Genomic DNA, 24,257 nt, shown 5'->3' on the forward strand with positions numbered 1-24,257 from the left:
AAGAGATTTGTGTTGGGTCAATATTTGCTCGAATTTTTCATCATTCGATTTCTTCATATGCTCCAGCATCTCATCATTCGATTTTTTTCATATGCTCCATCGATTTTTGCATCTGTTCCATCTTTTCATCGTTCGATTTTTGTACTTGTTCTAACTTATCAGTTAGCAGTTGGCTAATCGTACTAACAAGATTAGCCTGGCCATATTCAGGTGTGTTTTCTACTAAAGTACTCGGTACATCCATTAGGTCAGGATTCTGCATATCTCTAATCCTTTGTATTTTCTTTCCGCTTCTTAAAACGGTGAAATTCATAAAAAGGATATATGTTTGCAAATATACCTCGTCCATACTTGTTTTCAGAACTTTGAGGTAAGGTCCCGGGTTTCGGCACCAGATAAAGCGAATAAAATCACTTTAGCCCTAATTCGTTTATATATATTTAAATCACCAGGTTATTATAATAAACATATCAACTTCAGATCAATAAGTCATAACATTATACGTACCAACTAACGTCTATTTTATTCTTCGGTTTATACATACACTATAGATCAACAGCCATCCATTTCGTGTATAATGTAGATAATAATGTTTACCATGACAACATGTCATGTCAATAATAATATCTTTTCTTTTAACTATATATAGGCTATATGTTTGATTATTGCGCCTCTGATCATGTATTGACAAAATAGGTACAGATTAACAATACCATTATAACAAGAATATATCGTTGTAACCTGGGTATTGTATTCCCACTTCTTTTCGAGTATTTGGCGAATGGTAAATATTTAGTCGATAGTTGATCGATTTCGTCTAAATCCACACTGATAATCTCCAATAATTTCATCTGCGTATGGGGTCAATCTTGCTAATAGAATGTTTGAAAGGATTTTATAGGATGTTGACAGATGTAGTGATGAGCGCAAGAATCTTCTTCTTGCAGTTTTTCCAAGAGTCTTGCATGCAAGACCAAGGCCAGGAATTCCGATGCAAGATGAAGACCAAGACTAAGGGGTGCACGACCAATACCATACCTGCAAGACCGAGACCATGACCAAGACTCTTGCGCAAGATGCTTGCACAAGTACCCGGTAATGATGATCCACGCTGATAATCTCCAATAATTTCATCTGCGTATGGGGTCAATCTTGCTAATAGAATGTTTGAAAGGATTTTACAGGATGTTGACAGATGTAGTGACGAGCGCAAGAATCTTGGTCTTGCAGTTTTTGCAAGAGTCTTGCATGCAAGACCAAGACCAAGAATTCCGATGCAAGACGAAGACCAAGACCAAGGGGTGCACGACCGATACCATACCTGCAAGACCAAGACCATGACCAAGACTCTTGCGCAAGAGGCTTGCACTAGTACCGGCTCAGTGGTAGAGGGTCACCTTTGGTGCTGGGGTCCCTGGTTCGATCCCAGCTTGCACCATGTGAGCTTTTCTGGTGGTTGGAGATCTCGTACGTAGCTTTCTCGGGGGATTTCCCGTGTCCTCCTACTTTCTTCATTACACCATTTCATTCATTTCTCATCATTACCATCTCTCTTAGCCTCGGTGCATAATCGTGGCACGTAAAACTAGATATTACATTATTTCAAAACATATTAATGGTGTTCTAAAACTAAAGAGGAATGTAGTATTGAACATCGGTAATTCCGTACACCATAGATGCCAACTACATGGGTATGGCCTTGGCTCCAAGGATCAAGCATCAGTTAGAAATTTTTAATGTGTGCTCAAAAAATTAATATGGAAATAATATTTTCATGACATTGACAAAAACTTGTGAATGTGATCGCAAGTTTGATTTCATGGGCAGGTGCTTATACGTTGAATAATTGTTTATCAATAAAACTTTTAGCCTCCTCAGGTATATGGCACACGAGGATTAAGCGATATAACATTATACAACAATAAATAATCCATATTCACAAGTGAGAGTGATTTTGTACAGTTGTTTCAAACAACTTGGAGTTTGATGCTGTGTTTTTGTATTTCTAATATAGGTCAATATTGCTAACATATCATCATCATAGCTATTCTGTCATTATTGGCAGGTCATTTGTTGCAACTGAGAAGCTTCTATATACGGTGGTCCTCAGCTAGTCTCTTCGTCTTGAAGTAGCATTTTTCTGCTGTAATACCTTCCATCAACTACAGTCTCCTTTGCCCTCTTCCTCTATTTCCTTCCATCATATTCTCTAGCATGTCCCTCATAATAAAGTTCCTTCTCAGCCAATGTCCCAACCAGTTCCTTTTCCTCCTCTTAATTACATCTAAAATTCTTCTTTTCTCCGCTACTGCTACTATTTCTAACACCTCATTCGTTTTCCGTTCAACTCAGCTAATTCTCTCCTTTTATCGAAAGCCTCCAATATTTTTTTCATCGCTTTTGCGTAATGTCCATGTTTCTGTTTCATAGAGTACATATTGGAATCAGTAAAATAAAATCTCAATATTTTATTGGAAGTTTGTTCAATAGAAAGATTAGCTAATCTTAGTTGAAAATAAAATAAAAATCTGGTATTTCAGTAATCTGTGCCGTCTAGATTTTCTTTCATGCGTCTCCCCAATTTGGGAACCAGTAGAGTATTGAATCTGTTAAAAAATATAAAAAGATTACGAAACATTCTAATTTATCTTATAAGTAGTGAAGCGTTGGGACCCATTGAAAAAAGCTATGTTGTATACTTTCATCATACTTCCACGAAGGTAAACTGTATTTCATTTAGAAACATACATTGTATTTCCGTTACTATTGGCGCATTGTAGAATTTATCCAGAGTAAAATTTACGTATGAAAACATAAGATTTCTTAAAAGCAAGACTTGCAAGATTCTTGCTGCAAGACCAAGACTGGGTGTGCAAGACCAAGACCAAGACCAAAGGTTCCAGTGCAAGACCAAGACGGTCTTGGTCTTGCATTTGCTCATCACTAGACAGAAGAGAGATGCCTCGATAATTATTACAGTCAGTTTTGTCGCCTTTCTTGTGGATTGGAACAATGATTGATTTTTTCCACTCTTGTAGCAATTCTTCCTTGTTGTAGATAAGGAGAATGAGTTTGTGTATCTTGTTCCACAATTTTTCGCCTCCAGCTAAAATTAACTCAGCCGGAATTTCGTTTACACCCGGAAATTTGTGTTCCTTTAATTTCTTTATAGCAATTTCTACTTCTATTTGGTTGGGTTCTGGAATATACGGTTCTGCGGTGTGTATCTCCCTTTCTCCACTCACATTAGTTTTTAGCTGCGTGTCAGAGATGGAGTGGGTCGTGGGTCAACAGTATGTGACCCACTGTGACCTACTGCAACCCATCATGACCCACTGCGACCTACCAACTCAGTCTGATCTACCGACCCACTCTGCTCACTGCATTGTAGGCAGTATCTTCTGAAGATTAGTAAATTTGCTTCGTTTTACTTTCAAGACCTTCATTTCCCTTCCTTTTCCATTTGTTTCTGTCTACTTACCTGAGGTATCTAACCAAGTGAAAAAAGAACTTCAGGCACTTTTGGATATTGATATTTGTAATTGTAATAATAGCAATACTACTACATGGCTTTCGAGACCTGTGTTTTTAGATGAGCTAACTACTGGAAAAAAATACATTTTTGAATCACTTTAATATATAAATCATTATATAAAAATTGAATGTAACTATGTGTGCCTGATCATCACGGTCAAATTGCAAAACCAAATGAAATAACTTTTGGTATATAGTTAGGTCTTAATCCAAACTGGGATGTTATATTGCTTTCATTATAATACATAATATCCTAAGGAGGTAGTGAGATTCCGAATTTTTGCGGAAAAAAATGAGTATCTTGCAAGCCGTTAAATTTACGGAGCTAAAATTCAGTGTATTAACTCTTTATTGAAAATAAACAGAATGTGTGCTAGCATTTTCTAAAATTCTCCTTTATGGAAGGGGTCGCTTTCTATATATATATTTCAAATTGGTAGGGAGTTGGTTTGTAAAAATGATCGAACACGATCGATATTAGTTAAGAAAAAAATCAGAAACTTAAAAATACAGTGCTTTGCTTCATATATCCATTGCTTTCTACTACAGGGTTATTCAAAAAGAAAGAACAGATTTCAAAGATGTATTTCTTCCAAACTACAAAAGACAGAAACATGATTCGAACGTTACTTGACTAAGAAAAGTTTACAATTTATTGTTAGTAATTATGGTGTGCATTCAATATGAGCACCGTGTGTTACACGGCAAATGTCAAAACCAGTAAGTACGCCAGAAATTTTTACTTGGGGGGTGTCCAAAATAAAAAGGGGGTGTGGTCTCAGAATAGTGATATAATTTTTAAACAAACTCAAACAGGAAAACAGTATATTTTGTTACGCAACTATTGCAATACTACTACTACTACTACTACTACTAATAATAATAATAATAATAATAATATCAGCTCTTCGCAAAGGTAGGTTCAATAAAGTAAGTTCACAAATTCAAACATTTATTATTATTATTATTATTAAACGAAGTAATACAGTGAAACCTCTCAAAACGGACATTGGTGGAACCGATTATTTGTCCGTAAATGAGAGGCGTCCTTAAAAGGAAGAGTTCTCTCTCTTAACACCACACCACACATATTTATGGCATGGAAGAATAAGAAAGTTTGTCCTCTTATGAAGATGCCTACTATCGAGAGATATCCGTTAAGAGGGGTTTCATTGTATTAGGAATTAACCTCCACTATTTTACCCAGTAATTACATGTGAATTGATTACACACGAATTGTTGTAATTATTTTGCAAAATTCTGCTATTATTTCAATTTATTCACCCCAGCAAGTTTTAGTGGGTGATATTTTTCCAAAATATTAATTTGGAAAAATTCCCTCGTCCCATGCTGGCATCACATTCGTTTAGTAATTAATACTGTACGTAGTTCCAATTTCATTACTTTAATATTCTAACCCTGTTGTTATTGAATTACGTTAATTGTTGTAATGTTATTTGATCTCTTAATCTCCGTTCCTGCCCCCTCCTGGTTACGTTATTCGCTCTGAATATCTTTCATAAGAAAACTATTCATTGATTTAGTTGTTTTCCAGAAATTCAGTTTTTCAATTTACAAATATTTTGTATCTTTCTGTTTTGTCTTCTTTAATATACCCTAAATTTAATAATCTCAGGGCTCATAGTGATCTGGTCTCTTGTAAATAGTTGAAAAGTGACCAAAAATGGCCAAAAGCTCATGCTCCTTTTTTCCTTTGTCAATCTCTCCACCACCTCTCTCTTTGTTTGTTGTTTTGTTTCTTCTGAGTAAGTGAAACCAGTTCTGGCCTATTTCCGAATTACTTCATTTCAGATATTATATTTAACTTCGCATTAAGAATTCTCAAAAACGTGAAATATTCAAATTCATCACCTACTCTTAAGAACAACATACAAGAAGCATAACACAAGACGAACATGATGAACCACACAAACATACATAACGTTGAACGGAGGGTTAACTATTACGAGAGAAAACTAAAAGATTATTATGATAGAAGAAAGAATACACACACAAGGGTTCTCAACCTCACCTTGAGAGCTTAAGCATCCACCAATCGTCCACTGTGCTTTAGAAAGAATAAAAACTGAAGTGAGAATAAAGCTGACTATTTCACATGTGGCAGCAAGTACTGAAGCTTTCAGAAGAGTAATCACTAATAAGTTTCTGCCTTTTTCCATTTGTTTTTATATTTTTCTTAGAAAACTGCCAGTGTAAAACATAAATCACACGAAAGTTTACCTCTCAAAAAAGTAACTTTTAGTGACAAATTAAAAAAAAATAACTTTTAGTGACCAACTTGAAAAAAAAAGTAACGTTTAGTTAAAAAAAGTGACTCGCTATGAGCCCTGTTCCGCTCAATGAATTTACGTGAATAAAAATATACGTTACAAAAAATTAAGCTAGTGCCAAATACGTTCCTGCATAACACTAGACTCAGTCTAAAATATATATAATTCTTAATTCGACCGATCTGTACATTTCTAAAAACGTTTTGACTACACCCTTCTAACGTCCGTTCGTTGATACACCACTTGCAGAGCAGGCTCGAAACCAGCCACAGAGCTTTGGGGGGCCATGAATATGTTAGGAGAGGCCAAGTCATTAAAAATTCTCTTACAAATATCTAAATTGTGCATTTTGTATTGAGGTCTGGAGGAGACATGAAAAATTTAGGGAGGGCCAGGCCCTCCCTAGCCCCCTCTGGTTGCGAGCCTCTTGCAGAGTAACACTTACCAACTGAATCTGGTATAGGCTTATTACTATATTGTCAGATTTTTCCTTATTGAGGAGAAGGTAGGTGAATGACCGCTCAAGACGTTGCCAATTTCAGTCATCAGCATCTGTCCATCAATCTCTTTTCTCGGAAACGACCGCGGAACCCAGAAGGGTAGGTATCAGCGGTCTGTTTTGTCAATTGTTTCCATCGAAACACCGCCAGGAACAATGAGGTCATGTGGTACTCGAAGCCGTACATGAGAACGAGGTCGCTTCGTATTTTGAAGTGAAATAAAATAAAATAAGAATATTGCCTTCTTTCCTAAACTCTAAACCTTTTTTAACTTGATGTAATAAATAACGTATGTGATACTGATTGATACAATTGGATTTGGGGGAGTATTCCTTTTCCATCCAGGGGTGTGTGTAAAGAAATTTGGAGGGGTGTTAGGGGGTGTAGATTACTCCCTGGTCAAAACGATGGCTCATTTCTTGCCACATACGAATCAGCTGGTCTCTAGTTATCGAATTCACAGCTTCAACATTTCGATGTCGTAGGCCTTCAAGAGTGTCAGGCATAGGAGGGATAAAAACACGGTCTTTATAGGAGGAATGTTAAGTTCTTTGCTCGCTCGTGATGTGGATTTCTTTGGGCTCCTTTCTTAAAGTGGACGAATACTTTCACATTCTCGTTCGATGTGCGTGGACGTCCCGTGCTTTTCCCTTTGCAGATGCAACCATCTTCTACGAATTTTCGATGCCACTCGTAAATTTGCTTATGATGCGGCGGTTGTTTATTAAATTGACGGCGAAATGCTAGCTGAACTGCAGCAATGGACTCAAATTTTGCCAATTGTAGCACACAAAATGACTTCTCCTGTGGTGACGCCGCCATTTCACTACAGACATACAACAAACAACTGCGGCCGTGATTGGAACTTCTATCCGGGCTGTTTAAATTGTAAACTTCTCTTAATCAAGTAACGTTCGAATCATGTTTCTATCTTTTGTAGTTTGGAAGAAATAAATGTTTGAAATCTGTTCTTTCTTTTTGAATAACCCTGTATAATAATTGCTGAAGCTTATGTTTATTATATGGAGCGCTTACAGCACAGGGCAATCAACCCATAAAGTTGTGAGAAAAATACACACAAAATTTGTACTGTTAACTTAATTACACGGAAATTTTAAGTTTGGATTGTACGCATAATTATATGGAAAATTTTACTCCCCCCCCTTTACGTTGGTCTACTTACTTTGATTTGGGACTTTCAAAATTCACCCTTTTTTCCACTGAAAAGTACTGATAATTCATCAAGGAAATAATATACAATGATAATTTAATTGAAATTCATCGTAATTTGGCCCATGGCAAACAGCAGTGTGGTAATTGAAGCGGAAGAAGGAGGGAAATTCCCATTCACCTCTGAACATTTTCCAGGAACCTTGTTCCCTTTTGCTTTCTAGACGGGGGAGGAAACTTGGTAATTGCATCAAACCTTCATGTGTAATTACAAAAATTGAATTTAGAAACAAATAAGAAACCATCAGTTTATCAGGCTTTAATTGATAATTTATGCACAAGATTCCCTATCGAAGGTGTGGCAGATGAAGTTTCTGTTCTCCATGAGTCGACATTGCCAACTGACATGGTCGATATGGAAACGATGTTGTATGGTGATAGAGAGATGATACAATGTGTTGCTGAGCATTTCAAAACTGACCGAGAAAAATCGTTATCAGACTTAAGTCTAACAAGCAGATTGTCGATGAGGCGTTATAGAATCGGGTAGAAGCATTATCAATTTCCACAACAGAGTGCGAACGGAGATTTCCCCTTATGAATTTATAGATGACTGATATTAGAAATAGACAAAGTGCTCAAACATTGTCTAACTTGTTGTTCATCAATGTTAATGGCCCACCGCTAGACAAGCTCAAAGTAGACGAGCTACTTATTTCTTTTCTGAAGGATGGACATCATTCCGCTACAGATGATTTACCACGAAAAAGTTCTGGAGGCCAACAGGAAATAAGCCCGATTTCAGATTTGTTTTAAGGTGGAAAATTACGAGTTATGGAAAATGTATACTTGTATTACTAATGGATTATTTGTGTTATTCAACTTTGTACCTAATTTTTAATAAGTCTCTTCTATGCTTTAGGTAAACTACTTTGAATAACTATTCATAATAATTGCAATTATGCATATTTGTAACAAATTTAACGTGGTGTTCTAGTGATTACACAAATTACAATTATGAGCATACTTTATGAAGATGCTCTCATAGAGAGTACCTGAGCATCTTTATACACTATGAACAACTGATTTTTCAAGTCTTTTGCGAGAATACTGTGAATAAGAAACCATAACCTTTTCCATATTGTACAGGGGTATTTTCCTGTGAATAGAAGTTTCTTTTGGAATGTGTTGAGAAATTAACTCTTGCAAGAATACTCTCTTAGTACAAGTATATTTTAGGCACACACTAATTTCCCACCACCTCGAAGTGCTTCAATTACCTCACTGACAAACACTTTACCATTTGATATTTTAAAGGACAGATCCGCCGTTATTGTAACGGAGTGGTGGTTGAGCGATTGACTAGAAATTCAAACTCCGATTAGTGACAATTTCAGTCTTGTTTTATTACAAGTGTACACTATTTAGTCAGTAAAGAAGAGGCGATATAATATAAGCCTTACTTAAATTCGTTGATCCCTTTATACATGTCTCGAATGATTTTGTTTTTACTTTATCTTCAAGTTCCTAAATTTTAGCTTTCAAAAAATCGCATTAGTTCTAAAAGTTTTGGAAGTTGCCCGCCTGATGTCTACGAAATTTTGTGTAGTTATTTCATTCTGATTTTGTAGCCAACGTAATTTTGCCTGTTTTCTCTTCTCTGCTAATTCGAACCATGGTTTGTTCCTACGTATTTCCGCGTGTCCCAATTTTTCTTTTGAGAGGATGCTTCGTAAGCAAAGAAAAGAATTCAATTGCCAGAATACTTTTCTCCATAATCTTAAGGTTACATCTGTTAACTAAAGAGTACATGACATGCGTCAGATTTCTGTAACGATTCCTGTAATGTTATTAAGGTCGTGTCCAAAAGATACAAGTGCACATTTGAAGTACGCTTATTTCCGGAAGTGACGTCACCTAGTGTGCGTCAAAAGGTCCAAGTTCACAAGTGTGCGAGTGCATAGTGCGTAGTGTGCGAGGATGTACACTACGTTAGTATACTTGTGTGCTTAATATGGCGATTTCTCGTAGAATGACCTAATAAAATTTTAATAGGCATATTCTTAATATTTTTGTTTAAGTAAATATATTTGTGGACTGATTTTATAATAATTTACTTGATAAACATTCAAGTTAGTGATTTTACAAGTCGAATATAAAAATATTACGCAAATAACAAATGTATTTACGTTATGTTCTTTGAGTATGCAATTGAATTTAAAATAGTATTGGGAAAATAAACAAATAGTTTCTTTAATAATGCTATAAAGACTTTGTACTTAAATATTACATGGTTTATGTAGCTTAATTGAAATAGTTGTACTATCGGTAATGCGGCTATTTGCACGTAAATGACAAATTTTAATGGTGTATGAATATATTAAGTTCTAGCATAGTATACATAGATTATTCATTTCTCTATAGCTACAGCTACAGCCGCAGCCGCAAATGTTAATTCATAGACACATAAGCCTAATTTTATAGTTTTGATTCTAAACGAATTCCTTTCAACGATACCATATTTCCTTGCACTTGAGAGAGACTGTAATATACCAATTACCATACATTGTGTATTTTTGACAGGTACCGAAAAGTGAAATACAGATCAAAAATTCCTTTCTCCACGTTTATCAAAGATTTCACAAATTACTCCTGGTAAGTCTTTACTATGGCCATTTCATTTTTTTTATTCTTCGATTTAGCGATTTGATCTCTTGGTTCCGGTTTTAACAACTTGCCTCTTCACCCATATACTGTATATAAGGTAGTAGGTAGGTTGGTTCCTTTTTGTACCAAAGTATAATATTTAATTCACATAATATTGACGAGCGAGTGTTAGCGAGTGAAGGCTGGTTGGAACCCCGCAGAGCACTTTCTTTTCCGTCTTCGTTACGAATCGGTTCATTGAACGATTCATTGAAAGAAATGTCCAAAGTAAAGACTTGCCTTCCTCTTAATTCATATAATCTCTTTACTGTACCCAGTATTAAAGGATTATGAACAATAATTTCTTCCGTATAGTTGAACAATGAGAGCCATTACATTACATACTGTATTTTTTCATAAAACCGTCTCTTAATTTTCATAAAATTCTTATTATATTTTTAGTAGTTTATTTTACGTTTATATTTGGACGAGGGGATTTGTTTCGTTACTGAATAACCATTTTCGCAGTGGGAAGCATGTAGGAGAGTATATTTCAAGAGAGATGTAGGGCGCCGAAAGCGTAGTAAAATGCACGTAAATGTTGAAGTGTATACAATATACAGAACTCCATTCAAGCAGGCTTATAAGATAGTAATCTCACTTTTTTTTTTTTTGTTATTTTTACCATACTACTTTCATTAGGGTTATTCGCCTTGAGTATGCATTATCCTTATAAATTGGTATTTCATAGCGACATAATAGCTTTTTTCTGTAATTTTGGTCCTCATGTTGTTCAACTTTACCATTTCTTTCCTTGTCATCCTTCTATGTGTTAACTTTTGCTGTAGATTAAGAATACGGAGACACTATTTCGATGATTTCCAGGTAAAATCAATAAATTCACAGTGAAAGAATAACATCTAAGGAACTTCAATATTAGCGCAATATGGTAGAAAGAGTTCAATCAGTATGCCTGAACTGAAAGAATACAGTAGAACTACAACAATTATACTGTCATTGTTGTGAAATCTACCGTACAGGAAGCAATTATACTCAGTATCAACCCTCTCCCAAAGTAGTTTTGTGCCACATTATTGTAAATACCGCTCCCCTCGGTGTCCTAACGCTCTTGCACGTCGCCTACTTTCAGTTGCAATAAAATTCCTAAACTAATTCGCAAAAGTGTGTTCAGCGCCCTAATCACCAGTGCTACTCTTCTTTCGGGAGATTATTAAATATTCCCTCCGCAAGCATGCCTAATAAAGTAGAATATCGCCAATAGTTTAGTGTTTTTTATGCTGTTACGAGTTTATTGTGCACATAAGACAACGCACACATATATTATATATGTATTGCATTTATGCTCCGCTCTTGTTAATCTGCGCGTGAAATACCCAAAATGACAAATATTTGCAGGCACGGCAAAGCTGAAGCTGTTGGCATACATGAAAAAAAAAACTCTTAAATCATTTTATGGTTACCCCATATAGTCAATCTGTACGGTTTATTTATCTTTAATATAACTGGAAAGTCATTCATCTAAAGAAAAAAAAGCATGCTAATTTTTTCTAGTACGCGAAATTCTCCCTTCTTTTGTCATCAATGTTCCATATTCCACCACAACGAGGCGCTGTAAGCAAGTGCTGATCAAAAGCTAATTTTACGAAGTGTACACTATTTAGTGTGCACTCCATTTGTAGACTTCGAGTGTGCATCCTCGAAGTGTGCACTATGCACTTTTGGACACGGCCTAAGATTATTATCATTTTGCTCAAAGAGTATTGTTGCGTCATACATAATTGATATTCTTTCTTCATAGTTTTGGAGAAGTCATTATTTATTTTAACGTGGATCTTTGTGGATGCCTAATTAGAAACATACCAATTATAAATATGCATGTATTCAGATTTCAGAATGTGTTCACGGCAGTGATTTGTAATACTGATATGTACTACTACTTCATCTACATCGCCTAATATATAATATACTCTGCAACAGTTGATCAGATTCATCTACCGTAATATGAGTTTCATATCACTTCTCTAGAGTAAGCCTCAAATCTGCCCACGTCCCAATGTTGAAGACAACCAATGGCGTATTTAGAATTTTGTTTCGAGGGGCTATGCCCAACATACGGAGGGAAGTGGGCAATTGCCCACCTGAGTTTGAGAATTAAATATATTTTAATTTATGCATGACAAGAACTGCAGACCGATAAATCCTATATGATATGATACAAAAATTTAGGAGTGAATTTAATCCTTTATTCTATTAATACAAGATAAAGAAAGTATCCTCTTGGCCTTCATAATTTCCCTGGGCTAATTATTCCCCCGTTTTGATTTTCTTTAATTCAAACATTTCCTTGTTTTAAAAACGATATAATTTTTCCTTTGTTATAATAACAGAAGTCCTGTCATGTTGATATCCGCACAAGTTGGTGTGGTTATTGATGACCGCCGACTTGAATCACAACTGACAACGGTCGATAAAGTATGATAGGCGAAACGAAAGAAAGTAATGTCAGGAAAAAGAAACAGAAAAGTAGAAAGGACGAAAGAAAGTACAAAAGGACGCAGTTCTTACATAGAATGAAATTGGACAAATACAGTATTATTTCTGAACAAAGAGCATAAGAAAATGGAAAGTCAATGATGGTTAGAAGGATTATTGTTGTACGTGGAATGCGAAAAACTAACAAATTTGTTTCGGGGGGAACTTAAGCCCGATAGCCTCCTAAATACGCCACCGAAGACAATTCTGCTCCCCTGATCCTTCACAGCATTGTTTTTCAACTTCATAAATATTTTGAACATCGCTTATATATATATATATATATATATATATATATATATATATATATATATATATATATATATATACAGGGGACTCACAAAAAATCTAAAAAACACTTCATACAGGACACGTAAGATTGGCCCTCCACTGTACAACACGTTTTGCGGTTGCCGATTGCTTTTTTTTTCACTGTGTTATTTGGACCTTTCTCTTTCGTCAGTAGTAACCAGTTCACCTATGAGTGTCGTGGTGTGGTAAAGTGGTTGACCTGACAGACTTCCAAAGAGGCATGATCGTTGGTGTCCGTCTGGTTGAAGCTTTAGTGGCAACAGTGGCGAACATTGAACATTGTGGGGGTATCGAAAGGCACTGTGCCCAATGTCACGAGGGCATACAAAATTCATGGGATGTCTTCAAAGCACAACAGTGGTTGAAAGACAATCCTGTCAGATAGGGACCGGAGGGCATTAAAACAGATTGTAGGAGCTAAAAAGATGACTACTGCAATGAAAATTACGTCTGAACTCAATTCCGGCTTACAAAATCCGGTTTCGTCGAAAACAGTGCGACAAGAAGTTTATAAAATGAAAATTCATGGCAGGGCCGCTATCGCCAAACACCTGATCACAGCAGTAAATACGAAGAGGCGTATCCAGTGGTGCAAGGACCACAAGGTGTGGACTCATGAGCAGTGGAAACACGTAATGTGGTCTGATGAATCGACCTTCACCTTGTTTCCAACAACTGGTCTTGTTTACGTATGGAGAACACCGTCGCAGGCCTACGATACAGACTGTCTGCTCACAACTGTAAAGCACGGGGGGTAGGGGGGTTCTGTTATAGTATGGGCAGTGATAGCGTGGTTTTCTATAGGTCCCATCATAGCCCTGCATGGAATGATGAATGCTAAGGTGTATGAGGCCATTTTGGGGGACCAGGTTCTACCCATGGCCCAAATACTGTATTGTTCCCTGATGGTGATGGCATTTACCAAGATGATTTGGCACCCTGTGACGCTGCAAAAGTGGTGAAATCATGGTTTGAGGAGCATGACCAGGAGCTATTACCCATCCCCTGGGTCTTACAATCACCAGATCTGAACATCATTGATCCATTGTTGTCTGAGTTAGAAAGGCGTGTTCGGTCTCATTACCCTCTACCAGCATCTCTTAAGAAACTGGAGCATGTTTTGGAGGAACAATGGTAAAAATTCCACACACCACGATTCAGGAGCTGTATACGTCCATTCCACGTCGGATCCAATCTGTTTTGGACTCAAAAGGAGGCCCCACACCATACTTGGTATGATTTTCACACTTTTGCAAACGTTTTAGATTTTTTTGTCCAACCCATATATATATATATATATTGTGATGATGTGCAGGTCTCTTTCTGTTTACTTCGCTCGTTAAATTCCACATAATGTACAGAACTGCTCACGCTATTTCTTTGGTGGTTATCACAAAAGAAATATAATTATATTACACCATGATTTTCATGGGAAAAGTGGATTAATCTAGGGGAATGACAACATTATTTATAAAAAGTAAGTTTATTACATAACTAAAATGGTAATATACAACATATAATTGAGTAATTCACAACAGTTGTTTGATATCTGATAGTTCATTTGATTGTTTTATACCTTAATATAGATCGATTAACAAGCAAGTTATTCAGATATTTAAGTTATTGGAGATGGAAGATGCAATACGAATATGCGACAACAGATCTTAATCTTGAAAGTATTACTGTAGGTAGACAGTACATTTTGAAGTACTGCATGACATCTCTAAACTTGAAATTACTGATGCAACAAGTGCTCGTACATACCTTATAGGAGTAGTCTTGTAACTCGTAGAACTTTGACGATGATTGTCAGCTTACAACCTGCGTCTCGAATGTCGATTCTTGTATCTCCAAAGCTCCGAATGAATGAATTTGAGACCTTGAGGCCCCTTTTTAATATTTTGCGAGGGACACACCCAAACCTCGTATCAGTCATTTTATCCGTTTGCGTAATCTCCACAAATATGGAAACTTATTGCTCTTTTGCATTCTGATGGGCTCTTAACAAGGGCCGCACCCAGGGTACATGGCATGACACACATGTACACACGTGTACTGTCACAGCCGGAAGAATTCAATAGCATGATTTCTAGACTTATTCATAGATTCTAAACTATTTAACAAATTTCCGCACATTAATGCGGCGTCACGTTGTCAAAATCATGATTATATATCCTGAATGATAATTATGAGTAACCTTCGACAAGTAAACTTCCTACAAAATGGCGTAGCAAAAGCAGCATCAGTCACCTTCAAAAAGTTTTACGTGTTTCCTTTCTCTGTTACTAGCTTATGGCAAGTCAAAAGAGAAAAATGTCTTTTAAAATGCATATTAATTCAAAACGATCTTTTCAATTCCTTCAATAAAGAGCAATGTAACCATGTTTTTGGATTCAGCGTCACAATATATATATATAATTGCATTAAGTAATTCAGCAACGACGACCAGGGACGTGTCCTTCTGTTACACGATAACGCAAGACCACACACATCTCCACAGTTAATGAGAACCCTTCAGGAATTGGGACCACAGAGCTGCAACTTCCACCATATTCGCTTGATTTAACCTCTGCGGATTTCGTAATCCTTGACAAGATGAAACAATCTCTGCGGGTCAGTTTTTTCCCGATTTAGATTTTTTTTCTTTTAACATTTTAACATAAAGTTAATCTTCGAGACTTAAATTGTTCCTTTGCTCTAGGCACGTTAGTTAGTCCACTGAGTTGATGTGAGGTCATTCTACCATAAACATAGGCTCCACTTTTCCTTCACATATCATACTGGTGCTGGCCCTTTAAATGTGGATTTTCTGATATTTTACTTATTTCCACCTATTCTTAAAGCTTATCACCTATATTTACAACAGTTACTTTATTTCGTATCTTAAAACCACTTCAAGACATATCGTACGTTCATCTTTGTGTTTTGAAGCTGCCGAATTGCTTGGGTATAGAGATCCTCAGTGAGGAATGAGGGTATCGAAGAGGAAGAAGAAAAAGAAGAAGAAGAAGAAGAAGGGTACTCTAAAGGCAGTGAACAGTTCCTTCCTGCTCGATTCACGTGCATCGTAGGAAAATATAACGAAGTTTTGTTTTGTAAGGAGTCGAAGATTAAAGTAAGAATTCTAATTATTAAGAGTTAGTTTACTAAACAACTTTATTTCATTTTTTTCTTAAAGTCAGAATTTTGTTTCAATATTATGAAAAGTGCAAGGGTTAAATTATTTTGGATATATTGAAAGTGGGAGAATGATTGGCTGATCTTCCGCACGTGGCGGCCCCGCATTAGATCTACAGGAACCTGTTTTGGTAATAGTATACATGAGAACTCCCTGATCTGCGTTTCTTCTGTGTTCTATGAAGTACCATAAATTTTCTACGTAGTGCAATAGTAAGAAGTATCCATGTGCACAAGACATGCGATATGCGTTAAATTCCCCCCCCCCCACACACAGTCATAGATAAAGTACAAGGGCACTACACATGCAGATATAAAGTACAGGTACGCTCTTTTTTATTTTCGTATCAGTCGATAAGTAAATAAAGGCATTTATTCCGAAGTTGGGCGTTCGCTTTCGACACGTTTTTTTCGCTGTCATCTCCTTTCCACATTTTCTGCAATTTGTTATTAGGTTCATTAATCCGTGCTCTTCACAAACTTTTATCAGATTTTGCTCGTTATCAACGTATTGCTTCACAAATGTTAAAACTATTAGTTTATTACCCTTGTACATTCGTCATGTTAATAACATAAATGCTCGTTTCTTTCTCACAATGCAACTGTTCGGTTACCTTGCGCCAAGTAGTTCCCTCCGCTCGCCGTATAGTCCCGTGTTTATAACCCCTTATATATAACAAATAAACAGATTTTTCGACACTCTTATACATTATCAAGCACACAAACGATTAAATTATCCATATCTTTCCTGTAAATTTTAAAAATTTTCATGGAAACGGACGCCCAACTTTGGAACTTAACCCTAAATAAAAGTCGCTGGATTACTCCCTTGGTAACTTCGTAGATACTCAATGAATAATCCCTGAAAGTATTAACGTCCTGCTCCTTCGGGAACTGACGCGGCTTTACGTATACTATATCCCCTGTTTTCAATATTGTACTATTATTTATTTGTGGTTTTAATATACCTTACCTACAAATACTCCTTTTTCATTTCTATCGTTCAATCTTAATTGTTAATCATAAATATACTTATTTCGGAGTATGTTTAGTACAAGGGGTCCAGAAGCACGTAAAAAACATAAAATTTACAGTAGAGATGGGTACATGTTCCGTTAAGGGGGTCCAAAACTACACTGCTAAGCTAACCTAACCTAATATAACGTTATATGATGCAATCAAACAAAAATCAATAGAAAGAAGTGGTGTCAAAGACACTGGACCCTCTTAACGGAACATTGGCCGTAGAGATGAATGACGCAAGTACTTAGACGTAACATAACGTAACCAAATCTAACCTAACCTAACGTAAACTAACCTAAGCTAACCTAAACTAGCCTAATATTAGTAGAAATAAGCGAAATTCTATCATTTTTTAGAAAATTATGCGGGACCCCTACACTAATATAACAAACTAAACCTAAACTAACCGAATGTGAACAGAAATTACCAAAATGGTCATATTTTTTTAGAGAAAAGAGCTGGACCCCTTCTGCTAAACATAGGCCCTTATTTCTTATTTTCATACTTTTTTGCATTTGAGTTGATAGGTATTCATTTGTAGTGTATTATTCAGCAAAATTTGTACCTTCCAACTGCTAAGAAAACCATGCATTGTTATTTACGGCATATTTTTACTTTGACTCAAACAGTGACTTCAGCCGGATCAGATGAATCGCTTATAGTTACTATCAGAGTCAAAGTAATGTAAGAATTATACTATGAGAATTATACGATGTTAAGAATTATACTATAAGTACAAGGGCCAAAATGTTACTAAACACCATTCCTAAAGTCTTCCGAGAAATCAATTCAAGTGAAGCGGTGACAATCAATTTTGAGAACTAAACGATGGTATACCGCCCCCCAAACCCACCGCTCAAGTACCATAAAAACATCCAAAACAACAGTAACTAATCACACCACTACTATAAAGCTATATAAGAAGGGAATTTAAAAAAAAAAAAAAAAAAAAAGTCACTAATCATAAATCAGTTCATGGCAAACAAAAATAAATTACATCTCAACAAGACAATAGGACAACCAGCGGCAAATCAAATACTTTGCTTAATAATCAAATGCAAAACAATTCAAGAATAAAAATAATATGAATTAAAAAAAGAAAACACCATTTTGCCATAGGAGAACACTTATGAATAATGAACTCATAATTGCTGATTCCGCGCGAAGAAATAAGATAGCAAGAACACATGCGCAATACTAAGCATTACTGAAAAATGTTCCTTTCCGCACACATGTCGATTTATTAAACGGAGCACATTTGCTGTTATTACAAACAAGAAAAACCAATAAACGCCCACTTTTACCATACGTCGGAAATATCTTCAGCCTTAGACCACAAACGTAATAGGTTTTCTGTAACTCAATTAAACCAGACTCTGCTGCAAAGCGATATGAGTTAATATCCGAATCTAACACAAACTTACTTAGAAACGAAGTTCAAATTCTTTGTATTAAATTCATGAAAAGGTTTCTCAATAGCATTTGTTAACTCGATCGTCGCCATGAAACAAAAATTCAATTACGCGCTCCCCGCATGCCACCAACAACAGCACACACATACAAGCACACAGAACATGTGCCATCACACTAACAAACTACCATATGACTGTACGCAGACACCTAGTAGGAAAAATATAAACTACCACCATGAACTAACGACGTCACACCAAAGGCACGAGCAATTCCAACAAGGGACTCACGCAGAAACAGTTCCAGGAAGTGACTGAACCTATAAAAACCGATTAATGTCACTGAGTCAAAATAAAGACTTGCCTTCTTTTCTTATGTTCCCAACCGGCAGTATAAACAACACCTTACTACAGTATTATATAAATAAACTTAAAGAGAGTCCGCTATCAAATTCGAACACGCTCGTCGCGAACGGTTAGCTTATGTGCCATTGAATTGGAGACCCACGTTCGATTCGCGGAACGAGTTCATGAGGTTGGGTTCCCACGTTAAGCTATAGGTTCATGTTTCATATATCCTTGCTGCTAAAAGGGACGCTAAACTCCAATTCAAATCAGAATATTCACCTACAAATGCATGGCCCTGGTACATCAAAAAATGCAAAATACCTACTAAATACTTCTTTCTTGTAATCGGTTACCAAACTAAAGAATACTTATATTCATGAAATATAAACTCCGTTTATTAGAAAGTACACTCTTACTCTCGTAGAAAGCGTTTCCATTAATGTGTCCAAATCAACTTCGGTAGGGCTGAATGTGATACAGCGTGTGCACGTATGACATTAAAAGTGCAATACATTAAAACACGAATTAACTTTGGGTGAACTTTACAAAGCCCGCTCCAGTTATAACACAATGGCGTAGGTAGTATTGAGACTATTGAGACCTCAATAGGCCCTTCCTTGCTCATTGAGACTATTTTCGATCGAAGAAACACACCGCTATATTTCAGAAGAAAAAACAATTAAGAAAATATGTAAATTACAAGTGCTTTCTGACACCTACAAAGAGAAACTGGAGCGTGTATTATAAAGTTTATCCTACCGGGGTTAAAGTTTACAAAACATGCTCCAGCTCTAACCCAACGTTCTAGATAAAATCCTTTCCAATGGAGCGTATAATAAAAAGTTTGTCCTCCGGAGACAAAGTTTACAAAGCACGCTCCAGCTGTAACCCAATTAACAAATGGGAGGCAAGCCCCTCCCCCCTCCGCCAATACACACACACAAAAATAATTAACAAAAAAAAGTTATTACACATTCATGTAAGGCAACATATCCCTTCCCCCAAAATTGTAATATATTAAAATAAACAAGACTACTTACCAGAATATAAAAATAAAGAATCAAATCGGCAATCAAAAAATCTAGAGCATGCATTACGCATCAAAATTTGTCAAACAAGAAAAAAATATGTATCAATGTTCAGTTCAATTAAACCTTAGCTACCTCCCGTAACATAACACCAAAGCAAAACAAAATGAACAATCTGCTGCACACGTTAACTTTTATTTAAAATAATAATAATAATAATAAAAGTTCCACGAAAGGCAGACACTTTACTACATTAACCTGCAGATTACACCGATAAATATAATGTCCTATATCCTTACATAACTTCAAACTTGCTCCACATATATTGCAATCAATTTCCAAGTTAATTCAACCGTGACGCTGTAAAAACTTTAATAATTCTTTTTTGTTATTATATCCCTGTAGAAAATTCACATAAGTTAATATCACAACCATTTCACATTGCAGTCATAATACGAACTTAAGAGAACAGATGAATCTGATACCAAAGCAACAGAAGTATCACACACACAGCGCGCTCTACTAAACGCGATACACAAGAACACGTGCTTGCGCTGTATGTCATGACAGACTCGTGCAGCTAAACTAATAACAACGCCATCTGTTGATAGTAAACATTATAACCAGAAGTGAAACAAAAGAAATAAATGTAAACAAGAACTATTTTTCAACGCGGAAGACGACAATAGAGCGTGTATACTAAAGTTTACCCTTCACTTTAAACCACAACCCAACTTATGCTACGTAGTCACTAAAAAGCACAAATGGCATCTAACCGAGTCCGAGCAGGAGGGCTGTAGGGGCACGAAGTGGTAGCGAAGGAATGCGTCCGTAGAGAGCAGGCTCGTCAGTGGTGATGGGCACGCGTAAATGAAGATAGTGGAAAAACTCTATGTGGCATAAAAATACACGCTTTGCATACTTCACAATTTTGTGACACGTATGCAATCACTTTGTACATTGTCTTCACATACGGCTTCACTTCAAATCTTTCTTACGGGTTACTACGTGGTAAAGAGCATATTTTCCATTTCGTATTTCTACCTTATTATACATGTAAGAAGTAACATCCCGATATGTTTTGATTACTTGTACAATCCTATTCTGAAATCAAGTAGCATATTTCTTTCGTGCATTTTATAAATTTATGCCTCCATAAAATGGTGTAGCACCCGAAATTTTGCCCCATTCCCAGGCATTTGGTTGAGATTTAACTACGCCCCTACCTTATTAGTTTCCGCTCTGCATTTATGTAGGATCATTCCGTACAGTTCAGTTTATGGTGAAAGAAATTAACTATAAATGAGGTGAAACTTTATGTCGGGGTGTCAGTTTTATTAAAAGAAGAAATTGCTGCGAACATTGTTCGCAGACCATAAGATGTTCATAAGCCAAAGAGTAAAGTCATGTAATTACTAAAATTCTAAACAGGTTTTGGTGGATCAGCAACCAATAGGTCCTCAAATGTTGATAAGTTGTTAAGTAATACGATATCTACATTGGCTTGGTTCGGGAAGAACGAACCCTTGTTTCTAATACAATATATCTTTTACTCTATTAAGCTACATAAAGGTCAGTTATGATAAGTAAATAATTTGCTTCATTTTCAGAATGAAATTTTTCTACTTGTTAAGTCTGTTAACTTTGGGTAGATGCCAACTGAGTTCCGATCCTCATGAGCTTTTGAATTGGTGCTTAGATGCAAAGAATCATAAAAAACAGCCAGGGCCAGAGGGAGAACTGTATAAACAGGTGAGAGAGCATTTAAAATATATATTACAATTTTTTAAAGCCACGCATGCTTAATTACCGTGCTAGAATTCCTAAAAGATTCAAGTAATTCCTATATTTCGGAAAAATTAATCTTACCGATTTTTTTTCAAGGTTCACAATAGCTTAAATCATATTGTGTACAAGGTGGTTATGTTTCACCATCAGTGACACAAATCATTCAATAATGTAATGATACAAAGTAATACATTTAAACGCACTAACGTTATGTTTTGAAAACCAACTATTTGCATTAGCTAATTTACGTCTCCCAACAAAATTTATTCATGTAAATGTAATGAACCACCTACATTGATTATTACCTGGTTATATAGTATTATGTAATCTTAAGATAGCTGAGAATAATAATAATTTCAGTGAAGTTCCTCTTGACATTGGATTTTTACTGAGTAATTCAGGAAAATGATGGTCGAGCAATGAAGACGAAATATTTAGTAGTAAAGTGGTGGATATTGTTTCCTCCCACATTGGTTCCGCACCATATCATTATCAACTTTTGATAATTGGCATTAGTTCTCCATTAGCTGGTGGAGAAATGAATTAATGAAGATAAATTAATAATTCTTTCTAAGAGTAATAATTCTAATACATAATAAGTAAAATAATGCCTTATGTACGTATTTTATTTTTCGTTAGTCTAGTTTTGGCTCCCACTGCTGCTGGAATCTTCTTCGTGATTCAATACAATAGAAGAAAATTTTAACTGCTAGTTGGAATTAAATGCCTACAGTTTTTTAAAGTACAGTTTATCCTAGATGTGTGGAAACTTAAGAGTTATTTTCAAGGAACGCACTTTTCTATGTAGATCGTATATCACAAGAAAAAAATAAAAATAAAAACCGTACTCCCGTCTTCACATTAGTCTTCATTGACATAAGATAACATGTCACTTAAGTCCTTATCAAATACACACACAAAGTAATAAAACATTTTCATTTATTATATACTTATATAAGAGCGCGTAATCAATATAAAAGCGTTATCATTTTACATTGTAAGAGAACTACATAAATTATACAATTATGTAAATTTAAAAAATAACACTTTAAATCTTTTATAGAAATCTGTGAATGTTTTTCATTAATCTCTTCTAGTGTACACCATGGGCGGAAAAGGCATGCTGCACTGCTGGCACCACAAGAGATGCTCATCATACAAATATGTACAATTTTAATTATAATCACTGTAGCCATAAAGGGAACATGAGTGATACGTGTAAAAGACATTTCGTTCAGGATCTATGCTTTTATGAGTGCTCGCCAAACATTGGGCCATGGGTTGTCAAGGTAAGAATCAGTTTACGAGTACGAATTTATTGTCAGCTGTTCATTTATGTTCCGAGTTCTACTCTGACTTCGTGTAGCATGCAGTATGTTTCGAATAAGATTTGCTACAATTTTACACATGTTTACGATTGATATGTTCTGCTTCGTATGAGTATATACAGCAACACCAAAAAAATAAACAAATTAAAGGAAAATTTCCTTTTGTACAATGAAGTAAAACATTTAAATAATTCCTTTATATTGTTCGTAAGTTTTCTTTGAGATTTATTTCATTTACTATCATGTGTTTTCGATGGAAATTGCATATAGGAAGGCTCCTGGCCAATCTTGTTAATACCATTTTCTGTTTGGACAACTTCCATATGTCGCTTCATTGTCTTCTTGTGACGACCTTCGAAAAATAATAAATACCACGATTTTTTAAAGTGAAAATTGTCGGTTAAACGTGGATCTTTATCGAGTGTTTTATGGTACACTGAAATACCTTATTATTTGGAGTTAACAAATATCTTATAAGTAGAGACACGAATTTTTGGTGAAATGCGAAAACGCGAAATGTAACCGTTTTGTATGAAAATGTTGTATACCTAAAATGTATATTTCTTACCTATTTGGTAGACCATATAAAGCTCGCGATTAAGCGCGAAATTCTGTTGAATTAGCGAAATTTGCAACAAGTCTCGATATTCTACGAAATTTACGCAAAAGTGACAGTTTTTCGACGTTTTTACGATTTATTCATTACCATTATTTAGCAATTACTAGCAATATGATGAAAATTCCCATTTTTGAGAAATAGACCACCATGATTTTTTTGAAATTTTACATGCAGTCACAAAATGAGCTACCAGGGTTTGCCCAAGTGGGCCCAGCCCGAAAAAAACCCGGTGGACCCACCTGAAAAAACCCACCTGGGTTTTTGAGCTTTTTGTTAGTTTATTATCGGTACAGTTATGGTGATCACGCTGAAAGTTAATTTTGTCAGATTTTTGGCTTTCCTTAGGCGAATTAGATGCTTTCATGTTAAGATATACAACATTCAACATAACACCTTTATAAAGTTCTGAATGCACTGAATAGATTTTTTAAAAAAAAAGAAAAAGAAAGAAAGAAAGCTTGGTATAATTAAAGAACAAATTCATGTATGGATTATGTTTTTATGCTATTTGAAGGAAAATATGCAATTTTA

The 24,257-nt window shown here is 35.7% G+C and overlaps 1 protein-coding gene across 1 annotated transcript in view; it reads left to right on the plus strand.

Moving 5' to 3' along the window:
* Positions 1–15,972: 15,972 nt before the first annotated feature.
* LOC145692928 (folate receptor beta-like) overlaps positions 15,973–24,257 on the plus strand; it is a 29,802-nt gene continuing 21,517 nt past the window's right edge. Inside the window, exons 1-3 of the mRNA XM_081768505.1 lie at positions 15,973–16,121; positions 21,602–21,743; positions 22,877–23,068. Coding sequence (XP_081624631.1) covers positions 21,603–21,743; positions 22,877–23,068 — 333 coding nt within the window. The 5' untranslated portion in view covers positions 15,973–16,121; position 21,602. The remainder of the gene's footprint in view (positions 16,122–21,601; positions 21,744–22,876; positions 23,069–24,257) is intronic.

Source organism: Thermobia domestica, chromosome 8, assembly GCF_964235325.1.
Source record: "Thermobia domestica chromosome 8, izTheDome1.hap1.1, whole genome shotgun sequence".
Taxonomy (NCBI): Eukaryota; Metazoa; Arthropoda; class Insecta; order Zygentoma; family Lepismatidae; genus Thermobia; species Thermobia domestica.